This window comes from Eretmochelys imbricata, chromosome 2, assembly GCF_965152235.1.
Source record: "Eretmochelys imbricata isolate rEreImb1 chromosome 2, rEreImb1.hap1, whole genome shotgun sequence".
Lineage (NCBI taxonomy): Eukaryota > Metazoa > Chordata > Testudines > Cheloniidae > Eretmochelys > Eretmochelys imbricata.
This window is the reverse complement of record NC_135573.1, coordinates 141,969,778-141,982,331: the sequence shown is the minus strand read 5'-3', so window position 1 is coordinate 141,982,331 and position 12,554 is coordinate 141,969,778. Positions and strand designations below refer to the sequence as shown.

General features: G+C 41.5%; 1 protein-coding gene across 1 annotated transcript in view; it reads right to left on the bottom strand.

The window, feature by feature from the left end:
* Positions 1-783: 783 nt before the first annotated feature.
* Positions 784-12,554, bottom strand: part of LOC144261351 (carboxymethylenebutenolidase homolog) — a 31,442-nt gene continuing 19,671 nt past the window's right edge. Inside the window, exons 4-6 of the mRNA XM_077810799.1 lie at positions 11,469-11,611; positions 10,835-10,926; positions 784-1,929 (exon numbers count right to left, since the gene is read on the bottom strand). Coding sequence (XP_077666925.1) covers positions 1,750-1,929; positions 10,835-10,926; positions 11,469-11,611 — 415 coding nt within the window. The 3' untranslated portion in view covers positions 784-1,749. The remainder of the gene's footprint in view (positions 1,930-10,834; positions 10,927-11,468; positions 11,612-12,554) is intronic.

The following is a 12,554-nucleotide window of genomic DNA, read 5'->3' as shown; positions in this document are numbered from 1 at the left end:
TATAAAGCAACTCAAAGTGAAAAGAAATGAGAGCAAAGCCTACACAAAACCTTTTTCTCATCTGAAATATCTCAATCTCCATTTCATTTCCCTGTGTCATGGTGTTGCAGTTCTCTGAGTTTGTTTGTTTTTAAAACAGTTAATCATATGTACTTTGAAACTTTTCCCTCCACCTAAAATTGTAGATTAAATTACATACTAACCTTTGGTGTCTTGTGCTTGGCTGAGCAGCTGATTCAGTTCTGTTGCTGTTTAGAAACACAGCAATTTTTTTATTTGAGGGTGATTTAAAACTATTCAACTTCAGGAAGAAAGAACGAGGCTGTTCAGGAAGACGTAACGAGTCCCGACAATGAAGTTGTTTGGAATTTGTGCTGACCTGGACTTGTATTGCCAGTTCTTAGTTAATGAATCACAATTTTATCTACAAGATTTAACTGTGTGTGTATTCAGATATTTTATCTTTTCATTTTAAACAAAGGCTGTGCTGATTCTAGGTTTAGTTTTTTGCTTAGTCACAAGATTGCCATGTTCTGTAATACAGTGTACAATCCATCCACCATTTCTCTAAATATATGGCCTGATTTTTCTTTTATTTACTTTGGTGTAACTGTTGAATTGAGGAGAGATGCTCCTGATTTACACTAGAGTAACTGAAGGCAAAAATAAGACCAATATCGCTATATCTATTTCCCTCCTGGATAAAAATGTGTGGGAGTGGTGCCCATCAAAGCAGGAAGGGGAAAAGGAACGATAAACTAGAACAAACAAAAATACAGTTAGTTAATTTTCTTATTTTCTATTTTCTTTATTATTTTGAAATATAAACATATTAACATAGAATTATTTGATGCTGTATGTTTATACTCAGAGGCTGCCATGACGAAGAAATCCTTTAATTTTACCAAGTTTTTTTTTTCCACCATGATTATCACATGCCAGAAATGTAAAACAGTGCATCAAATTACAATAAGGTAGATAAGATGATAAAGTAAAAGTTTCTTGTTTAATAGCAACCACAGTATGCAATTTCACAGTAAGAAGTCCCCATACTTGCACTACATTATCATTGTAAATTCCCAACCTGAGGTAAACGTAGGCCAAGTGGCAGCCAGGATCCTCATAGGGAAAGGAAAGACCCAGGGTCATCTGAGAAAGCAGTTCCTTGTTGTTGCCCTGTCCACCCCCCAAATTTTGGGGGAAAGTTACTCCACTGATGACATCTACGAAATCCAAATTGGCCATGAGAGTACAGGTCTTACAAGTCTAATCTCTCAGGTTTGGATTCAGCAAAGAATCTAAGCATGTGCTTAAATTAAGTATTGATGATTTAAGCACATGCTTCAATAAATACTTTGCTGAACTGGGGCCACAATGCACAGTTAATTGTAACTCACCAAAAATGTGAGGAGGATAAACCTCAAGGAACTTGGAGAACTTTTCCCAGCACATTAGAACAATATTAAGTTAAGTTGAATCTGAGAATCATTTAATAGAATTCAACTTGAAATCATGTGTGAATAACTACAAAATAAAAGTACAATTCATTAGTGTCAAAAAGTCTCTCCAATGTTCTTTGTCAAACTTCTATTAATATGGCCTGTGTGTTTTCCCTAAAATATAATTTATCAAATATTTATCCCTAAAATAATGATAGAAAATGTTTTCCCCATAAAAATATAATTTAATTAGATGATTATCACAGTATACTAAGTGATTTTGTTTTGCAGGTCTGGCTATATGCTTCTGTTAAATATATTTATTTAGCCAGCTGATCATGTCCTTTCTTGCTTCCTCAATGTAAGGTTTATCTTGAGGATTAATATCTTCTCTCCTGCGATGTACAAAACCATGAGTTTGCCCAGGGTAAGTTTTAACTCTGTAATCAACTTTACAGTGTTGTTTCAGCTTCTGCTCCAGTAAGGTGACCTGTAACACAGAACATTCTTCCATAAGTGATACTGATTTAACCTAGTGCATCTTGCCAGTTCTCATCTTGCCTACTATTTGACTCCTTGAAATCCATGCTGTATCCTCACCCTGGTACTTTCTCTACTAATCTCACACTCAGGCCAACCTCTTTATACAGGTTCTTTTAACTACAGGAGAAACTATCTTTGAACTAGGACTCTATAAAATTATACTGTGACACTGACAGACCAGCCAATCTGTGTATGTCCAATAACAACTTAACAGGTGGCATTACAACTGTAATCAAAACAATTTACTTGTATGTGAACTTCAAAGAGATGTACTAGACCAGCATTCATTTGTAGTAACAGAAATCAAGGGTAGGTGTTAAGTGTATTTGTCTGTGTTTACGAATATCCTTTTAGAAGTTTAACAAGGTAACTAAATTAGCTTGTTAATGCTAATTCCCTTTCATGTCTTAATTGCCTGACATTATGTATGCAAATGGTTCAGTTAACCTTAAGGTCAAAGATGCAAGATACCGTAGGAAACTAATAATATTATCTATATTGTCTTCAGCTTAATTATCTGTGTTATAATGAATGACCAGCTGGTGTCTTATAGTGTAACTAAATCACCTGTGTATACATAGGAACTAGAAAATTAATTTAAAAGCAAATGTCAACAAACTATCTGCACTGCCTATTCTTCCTCTGGGGAAGGCCCTGCTGTGACAATTTCTGTGAGGAGACTTGTCAGCCTGCTAGTGAGCTATGAAAGAGAAGCCTTGGGCCTGATCCTGTCATCTCAGGTCTGCTTAAACATTAAGCAGGGAAGGTCTAAACCACAGGACCAAGATCTCCAGGTAATTACCTGGATTATCCTGGAATTCTCATGGAAAAACTCTAACAGACTCTACATCTGAACTGCCTATTGGACTATAACCCTTTGAATTGATTCCAGAGAGACTTTTACAATCTAGCAGTTTATTCCAACATTGTTATGATCCTGAACTATGAATACTGAAAATCACTTGTATGTATACGATCCTTTAACCATTCAATAACTTTCTTCTTTTCTTTCTTTTTATATTATTAAACCTTTAGTTTTTCAGTTACTAAAGAATCGGCATCAGCATGATTATTGAGTAAGATCTGAGACTCATACTGACCTAGGGATAAGTGTCTGGTCCTTTGGGACTGGTGAACCTCACATATAGTGAATCAGGTTTTCAGTAACCTCTCACTATATTAGACCTGTTTGCCTAGATAGGAGGCAAGGGGTGGAATGCTTAAAGGCATCTTTGGTTTCTTGTTAACCAGTGTGGTGCTACAGCAGCTCTTTTGTTACTGGCTTGGTGAATCTAAATATAGAATAAACCACCATTTGGGGGGATTGTCTGCCCTATTTTTTGCACTCTGCCCTGAGTGTGGCGTTCTCAGTGTGGCCCATGCAGGCACGCGGGCATATATACAAAACATACTGACAAGTCCAATAGCCTCTGAGGAGTTAATGCAAAGATCACACATTGTTATTTGTTACAGGTGGCATATGTAGTAATGTTTAAAGTTAAAGCTGCAGAAGCATTTTCATTCATAAAAACTGAAGAACTACTAAGTGTGGTATGTAACTGTAATGAGGTGGAGTGCCCTTATTCCTGCACTGAGGGGGTTAATTCACCCTTTTGGACACAGCTAGCCCTGCTCCTTCCCCCTTGCAGGAAGTGCAGGGCAGGACAGGAAGTATAAGGGCAGGGTCTCGCAGTTCAGTGGGGGTCAGATGAGGGAAGGAACCAGATGTCCTTTCCAGGAAGCTGAAACACCCACAGAGCTCACAACAGGGTGCGGACGCTTCTAAGCCAGCCTGAGGGAAAGGCAAGGAATCCAGAGCAGACACGCAGAGACAGACATCCAGTTCACAGACAGGGAACCAGGCCCCCAGAGGCTATGGAGCAACTCAAGCAAACACCAGTAGGAAGCAGGCCAGGGTAAGGGGACACTGGACCTGTTGTGTTGCCAGGAGGTGAAGCAGTGACCTCGCATTTCCCCACCAATCCAGCAACAGGATCACCCATCACTTCAAGTACCCTGGGCTTGGACCCAACGGAGCAGGATGGGCCCGGGTCCCCCTACCCTGCCCCACACTCTGCACTCATCCAGCCCCTAACCCCTAGGCCAAGGGGCCTGAGCCATTGCCTGTTTATTGCTTAGCCCACACTCAAGGGGCCTGAACTATTGACTGTGTACTCAGCCCATGCCCAGACGGCCTGAGCCCTTGGCTATTTATTGCCTTAGCTCTCAGCCAGGAGACCAGAGCCACAGACTTCTTACTAGTCCAGGACCCATCCAGGAGGCCAGAGCTAGCACATGCCCAGTGGCTCGGCCACAAAGCAGGATGACTAACCTCTCCACTTGGCATGAGCACCAAGTTCCTGCTGCCACCGAATGGGGTGCCCCAGAGAAGACCTCAGAAACCTTACAGTAACCTATCACTTAAATCAGCTCCTGTACTAGATGACTGGAAGAGAACTAATGTGACTCCAATTTTTTAAAAAGGCTCATAGTCGATTCTGGCAATTACAGGCTGGTAAGCCTAACTTCAGTACCAAGCAAAGTGGTTGAAACTCGAGTAAAGAACAGAATTATCAGACACATAGATGAACACGATTTGCTGGGGAAAAGTCAGCATGGCTTTTGTAAAGGGATATCATGCCTCACCAAGCGATCAGAATTCTTTGACAAGGTCAACAAACATGTGGACAAGGGGGATCCAGTGGATACAGGGTTCTTGGACTTTCAGAAAGCCTTTGACAAAGTCCCTCACCTAGCTCTTAAGCCAAGTAAGCGGTCATGTGATAAGAGGGAAGGTCCCTTCATGGATCAGTAACTGGTTAAAAGAGAGGAAACAAAGATTAGGAATAAATGGTCAGTTTTCAGAATGGAAAGAGATAAATACTCTTTCCCCAGGGATCTTATTGTTCAACATGCTGTTCAACATGTTCATAAATGATCTGGAAAAAGGGGTAAACAGTGAGGTGGCAAAATCTGCAGATGATACAAAATTACTCAAGATAGCAGTTAGCTTTGGACTTAACTAAGAGTTACAAAGGGAGCTCACAAAATTGGGTGACTGGGCCTCAAAATGGCAGATGAAATTCAATGTTGATAAATCCAAAGTAATGCACATTGGAAAACATAATCCCAACTATACATACAAAATGATGGGCTCTAAATTAGCTGTTACTACTCAAGAAAGAGATATTGGAGTCATTTTGGATAGTTCCCCTGAACATTTTGGATGTTAGGAACCATAAGGAAAGGGATATATAATATCATAATGCCACTATATAAATCAACAGCACACCCACACCTTGAATACTGTGTGCCGTTCTGGTCATCCCATCTCAAAAAAGATATATTAGAATTGGAAAAGGTACAGAGAAGGGCAACAAAAATTATTAACGGTATGGAATAGCTTCTGTACGAGAAGAGATTAAAAAGACTGGGACTTTTCAGCTTGGAAAAGAGAGGACTTAGGGAGGATACTATAGAGGTCTATAAAATCATGAATGATGTGGAAAAAGTGAATAAGGACATTGTATTTACTCCGTCACATAACACGAGAATCAGGGGTCACCCAATTAAATGAACAGGCAGCAGGTTTAATACAACAAAAGGAAGTACTTCTTCACACAATGCACAGTCAACGTATGGAACTCATTGCTAGGGGATGTTGTGAAGGCCAAAATTATAACAGGATTGAAAAAAAGAATTAGATAAGTTCATGGAAGATCCATCAATGGCTATTAGCCATGATGGTCAGGGATGCAGCCCCATGTTCTGGGTGTCTCTAGCCTCTGACTTCCAGAAGCTCAGAGTGGACGATAGGAGACGGATCACTGGATGATTGCCCATTCTATTCATTCTCTCTGAAGCATCTGGCATTGGCCCCTATTGGAAGACAGGATACTGAGCTAGATCGACTATTGATCTGACCAAGTATGGCCATTGTTAGATCCTTATTCTAAAGGGTTCTCTATAGAAGTTTACAATGTTGGGCTGCAGTTTGGCACATCTGACAACCTGTGAGTGAATGATACTGAAAACTTCAGGCAAAAACATTGCAGCCAATTTTTGGTATAAAGCAAGTGCAGCTGAGATAGGGGAGAAACATTTGAGACTCTTTTTGAGGAGCTCAGCAGAAGGTGGTAGAAGTGGGAAATTTGGCAGTGACTCAATCCCTATGTCACTGATGCGAATGTCAGTAGTTCTATGAAAATCAGTTTTAATTTTGCTGAGTGAAGGCTTTTAGAAAATGTACTTTGTGCATGCACACTGGTTTGTATTATAGGATAAACTAAAACTGTATCTAATAACAGTATGAAGCCAGCGCATTTGCAATGACATTTGAAGACAAAACACTCTGTGCATATGAGTAAACCAGTAGAATATTTTCAAAGAAAGCTTTCTGAGTTCCAGACTGGCCAGCTTATAATTAAAAAAACTTCAACTATTTCTACAAAAGCACTCAAAGCTTCATATGCCGTCTCCCTTCTTATAGCAAAACCAAAGACGCTGTAGACAACTGCACATGATCTGATTCTGCCTGCCACTGTGGAGCCTGTAGAAAACACGCTTGATAAAAAAGCAGCCAATACTCTCAAAAAAGTATCCTTATCAAATGACTTTGTGTGTCGCAGAATTGAAGACATGGCTGAGGATACTGTCTCTCAACTTGTAGAGAAACTTAAAATGGCAAAAGCATTTGCCCTTCAGCTTGATCAGTCCACGGGTATCAGTGGAGAAGCTCAGTTGATTTCTTATGTTTGATACCCTGAAACCACTGATATCAACAAGCACATACCGTGTTGCAAAAGTATAAAGGCAAACTCAACCGGAGAGTATCAGGGGGTAGCCGTGTTAGTCTGTATCCACAAAAACAACGAAGAGTCCAGTGGCACCTTAAAGACTAACAGATTTATTTGGGCTTAAGATTTCATGGGAAAAAACCTGAAGAAGTGGTTTTTTACCCACGAAAACTTATGCCCAAATAAATCTGTTAGTCTTTAAGATGCCACCGGACTCCTTGTTGTTTTTCAACCAGAGAGGACATTTTTAAACTAACTGACTTTTTTTTCGGAACATGATTGGAGTTGGAATTTATGCAAATTCATCTGCACTGATGGGACCCCTGAAATGACTGGGAGAGTGAATGGACATGTAGCTACAATCAGGAAAGAAAATCCTTCCTTGCAATGGATGCACTGTATCATACACAGAGAGACACTTGCTTCAAAAAAGATGATTTCTTCGCTGCAGGAAGTTTTAAATGAGTCTGTCAAAATTGTCAACTTTATCAAGTCCAGGCCACTCAATGCTTGCCTGTTTCACATTCTTTGTGAAGAGATGGGGTCAGAACATCAGCAACTGTTGCTTCACACAGAGGTTTGCTGGCTTTCAAGAGGGAGAGTACTTGACAGACCGTTTGAATTACGCACAGAAGTTAGAATCATAGAAGATCAGGGTTGGAAGGGACCTCAGGAGGTCATCTAGTCCAACCCCCTGCTCAGAGCAGGACCGATCCCCAATTATATCATCCCAGCCAGGACTCTGTCAAGCCTGATCTTAAAAACTTCTAAGAAGGGAGATTCCACCACCTCCCTAGGTAACGCATTCCAGTGTTTCACCACCCTCCTAGTGAAAAAGTTTTTCCTAATATTCAACCTAAATCTCCCCCACCGCAACTTGAGACCATTACTCCTTGTTCTGTCACCAGCTACCACTGAGAACAGTCTAGATCCATCCTCTTTGGAACCCCCTTTCAGGTAGCTGAAAGCAGCTATCAAATCCCCCCTCATTCTTCTCTTCCGCAGACTAAACATCCCCAGTTCCCTCAGCCTCTCCTCATAAGTCATGTGTTCCAGTCCCCTAATAATTTTTGTTGCCCTCCGCTGGACTCTTTCCAATTTTTCCACATCCTTCTTGTAGTGTGGGGCCCAAAGCTGGACATAGTACTCCAGATGAGGCCTCACCAGTGTCGAATAGAGGGGAACGATCACGTCCCTCGATCTGCTGTCAATGCCCCTACTTATACATCCCAAAATGCCATTGGCCTTCTTGACAACAAGGGCACACTGTTGACTCGTATCCAGCTTCTCATCCACTGTCACTCCTAGGTCCTTTTCAGCAGACTGCTGCCGAGCCATTCAGTCCCTAGTCTGTAGCGGTGCATTGGATTCTTCCATCCTAAGTGCAGGACTCTGCCCTTGTCCTTGTTGAACCTCATCAGATTTCTTTTGGCCCAATCCTCCAATTTGTCTAGGGCCCTCTGTATCCTATCCCTACCTTCCAGCGTATCTACCTCTCCTCCTAGTTTAGTGTCATCTGCAAACTTGCTGAGGGTGCAATGCACACCATCCTCCAGATCATTTATGAAGATATTGAACAAAACCAGCCCCAGGACCGACCCTTGGGGCACTCCACTTGATACCACTTGCCAACTAGACATGGAGCCATTGATCACTATCCATTGAGCCCGACAATCTAGCCAGCTTTCTATCCACCTTATAGTCTATTCATCCAGCCCATACTTCTTTAACTTGCTGGCAAGAATACTGTGGGAGACAGTGTCAAAAGCTTTGCTAAAGTCAAGGAACAACACGTCCACTGCTTTCCCTTCATCCACAGAACCAGTTATCTCATCATAGAAGGCAATTAGATTAGTCAGGCATGACTTGCCCTTGGTGAATCCATGCTGACTGTTCCTGATCACTTTCCTCTCGTCTAAGTGCTTCAGAATTGATTCCTTGAGGACCTGCTCCATGATTTTTCCAGGGACTGAGGTGAGGCTGACTGGCCTGTAGTTCCCAGGATCCTCCTTCTTCCCTTTTTTAAAGATGGGCACTACATTAGCCTTTTTCCAGTCGTCTGGGACTTCCCCCAATCGCCATGAGTTTTCAAAGATAATGGCCAATGGCTCTGCAATCACATCCGCCAGCTCCTTTAGCACCCTCGGATGCAACGCATCCAGCCCCATGGACTTGTGCACGTCCAGCTTTTCTAAATAGTCCCGAACCACTTCTTTCTCCACAGAGGGCTGGTCACCTCCTCCCCATGCTGTGTTGCCCAGTGCAGTAGTCTGGGAGCTGACCTTGTTCGTGAAGACAGAGGCAAAAAAAGCATTGAGTACATTAGTTTTTTCCACATCTTCTGTCACTAGGTTGCCTCCCTCATTCAGTAAGGGGCCCACACTTTCCTTGACTTTCTTCTTGTTGCTAACATACCTGAAGAAACCCTTCTTGTTACTCTTAACATCTCTTGCTAGCTGCAACTCCAGGTGTGATTTGGCCTTCCTGATTTCACTCCTGCATGCCTGAGCAATATTTTTATACTCATCCCTGGTCATTTGTCCTATCTTCCACTTCTTGTAAGCTTCTTTTTTGTATTTAAGATCAGCAAGGATTTCACTGTTAAGCCAAGCTGGTCGCCTGCCATATTTACTATTCTTTCTACACATCGGGATGGTTTGTCCCTGTAACCTCAATAAGGATTCTTTAAAATACAGCCAGCATTTCTTTCTGATCTTTCATCCCCACTTACCTCTGTTTGTCAACACTGTGTAGTTAGCTCAACTTGCCTACATTGCAGATATATTTAGCAAGCTGAATGATCTAAATTTGTCCATGCAAGACCGTGACACTAACATTCTGAATCTCTATGACAAAGTGAATGCTTTTATCAAGAAAACTGAATTCTGGAATTCCAAATGTGGAGACAAGGACTTTACCTGTTTTCCACTGCTTGAATACTGCGTATTGAATACTGCTTGAATGATGCACATATATCACAGAGAATTCTTTCCGAGGTATCTACCTCGTGGGTCTTGCCCACATGTCCAGGGTCTAACTGACCACACATATTTGGGGTCGGGAAAGAATTTTTTCCTGGGTCAGACTGACAGAGACCCGGGGGAGGGGGGGCAGGGGTTCACCTTCCTCTGCAACAAGAGCCACAGATCACTTTCAGGTTTAAACTCGTGTAAATGGAGAATTCTCTGTAACTTGAAGTCTTTAAACCATAATTTGAGGACTTCAGTGACTCAGACAGAGGTTAGGGGTCTATTCCACGAGTGGGTGGGTAAGGTACTGTAGCCTGCAATGTGCAGGAGGTCAGACTAGACGATCACAATGGTCCATTCTGACCTTAAAGTCTATGAGTCCAGGCCCCTGTCTCTTTCAGCACATGGCTCTGATGGTGAGTGAGGCTCGGGAAGAGTACTGCATCAGTCACTACCGAAGCTATGTGTAGTAAATGAGGCAGGGGTCCACAGAACACAAATGTGAAATGCATCTACAAAAACCAGGCCTCCAGTCATTGTCACCAAACATCCTTTATCCAGCTGTCCCCATCTCAGTCCCTATTCAATACCTCCATCACTGGGAAAGCCTGGAAAAACAGCTGAGTCTTTCAGTGTCATGAGGGTTACCTAAATCCATGCTTTTGTGAACCAAGGTGGGATGTGAGTTCCATAGCCAGCTAGTCTGCTCAGAGAATGCCCCATTCCCGATTACAGCAGGGTGACAGCCTTAGCAACTCCAAAGGATCAAAATTGCTTTGACATCTCAAGGGAGGGGTGAGATTTTTGGAAAAAAGTGTTACTAATACCAATTCTGAGGCAGAAAAGGCAAAACTTTTTCAATGCCATTTTCTGGTTTTGTTTTGGCTTTGGTTCCTTGGTCCTTCACTCAGCTTAGACAATGAAAACAAAGGTAGTCAATTTCCATTTTCTTCTCTCACTCTCTGGTTCTCATGCACTACCACCAGGCTGTTCTGTGTTTCAGCTTCCAAGACTGATGGGACAGGTTCAAGTCCAAAAAAGAAAATAATACTGATCAACAGAGGTTTCATTTAAAAAAGCAACTTACTTGATCAAGAGGAATGACATCATCTTTTTCACCAAAAATGAAAAATGTGGGCTTCAGTAAATTGTATCTGTCATCAGAGTCCCTGATTATTCCTAGGAAAAAATTCAAAAAAGTGTTTAAAATGTAGTGATACAGTTTCCAAGGTGAACTGTATATTCAGAGTTCAAAGTTTCTCTTTGCTTCAGCAATATTCATTTCTGTTTCATTATTCAAATGTTTCTGCACCAAATACTAGGTGTACATCACCTTTAAAATCACACAATTTAGAACACAGCTAAAAACCCCTTTGAGACACTCAAGAGACTAAATCCCCTTCGAACTAACCCCTCAAGCAAAAGACTGAATATCTGAATTAATAAGATTTGCAAGTTATCCTGTGGGCTCCTTTGGACCAATGGGGGAAGCAAATTCTATTGTAAACAGCCAAAGAATTATAATCCAGGACTGTTAGCAAGGCTAACTCAGCTGACCTCATCTTTTGGGATAGAGCATAAGGAGAAGTCCATACCTGAAAGGAAATGTCACAACTTCTTTGCCAACTCAGGATGAAAGAAAGCACTCTTGGCCACCTCAGTTGGAACTATTACACATATGTAAGTGAACCTGATTGCATTCCCATGCATTCTCCACTTACCATAGACAGACACACCTGCCTTTAACTCAGGGTATTTCATCATCAGGTGATGTACGACAATGCCACCCCAGCAAAATCCAACAACACCAATCTTCTTTGCACTGCATTGCTGCTTTAGATACCTCAAGACAACATCAGCTTCCCTACAACATATAAACAAAAGTGAACTAAGGAATCCATAGTAGAAGCACTCCCTGAAAATCAGAAAAGAAAATACAAAAGTACATAAAATTGTCCCCCCCACAACTTCTCTGTGTTTGTTTTTAATTTATATATGCTTTTTTTAAAGAGAGATATTCGAGCCCGAGATTAGGGGCTGATAATCTAAAATGCAGGCTGACAACCATAACTCAGTTTCCAAAAAGAGATGAGTATTTAATATAATTAGTTCATCCAGCAAGGGACAAATGAGAGGAATGAGAGGAAGACATGAATAACACACATTGGAAGGAAATAGAAATGTGTGGAAACAGAATAATTTATTACACTACAGACCTCAGAGGCAGAAGAATTAAAACTGATCTGTGAAGATGGCTCAATTCTTATCTTGTATATAAGTATTTTAAAAAGTGATAGAACAGTCTCCAGGGAATGCCATTAACTAAACAATTATAACGTTGATGATAACTGTAATTTAGCTCTTACACAAAATGTCTGGTGTACTGCAGGAAGGGAAGTGTAACAAATCTGGAAAAGGTCTGCATATTGCTCTAACAGCTGGATTTCCAAAACATGAGGTACTCCACAAACACCAGCCAGCCCAGAGGGAGACATGACCACTGCAGAGGTATTAAAGCAGGGGTTCTCAAACTGGGAGTCAGGACCCCTCAGAGGGTCATGGGGGGGGGGGGTCACAAGCTGTCAGCCTTTACCCCAAACCCCACTTCCTCTCCAGCATTTATAACGGTGTTAAATATATTTAAAAGTGTTTTTAATTTATAAGGGGGGGTTGCACTCAGAGGCTTGCTATGTGAAAAGGGTCACCAGTACAAAAGTTTGAGAACCACTGTATTAAAGGGAGTTGATGTTGGGAAGGAGGGGGGAGATGTAACATCTGAGCCTACACTCTACCCAAACAACTCTTTA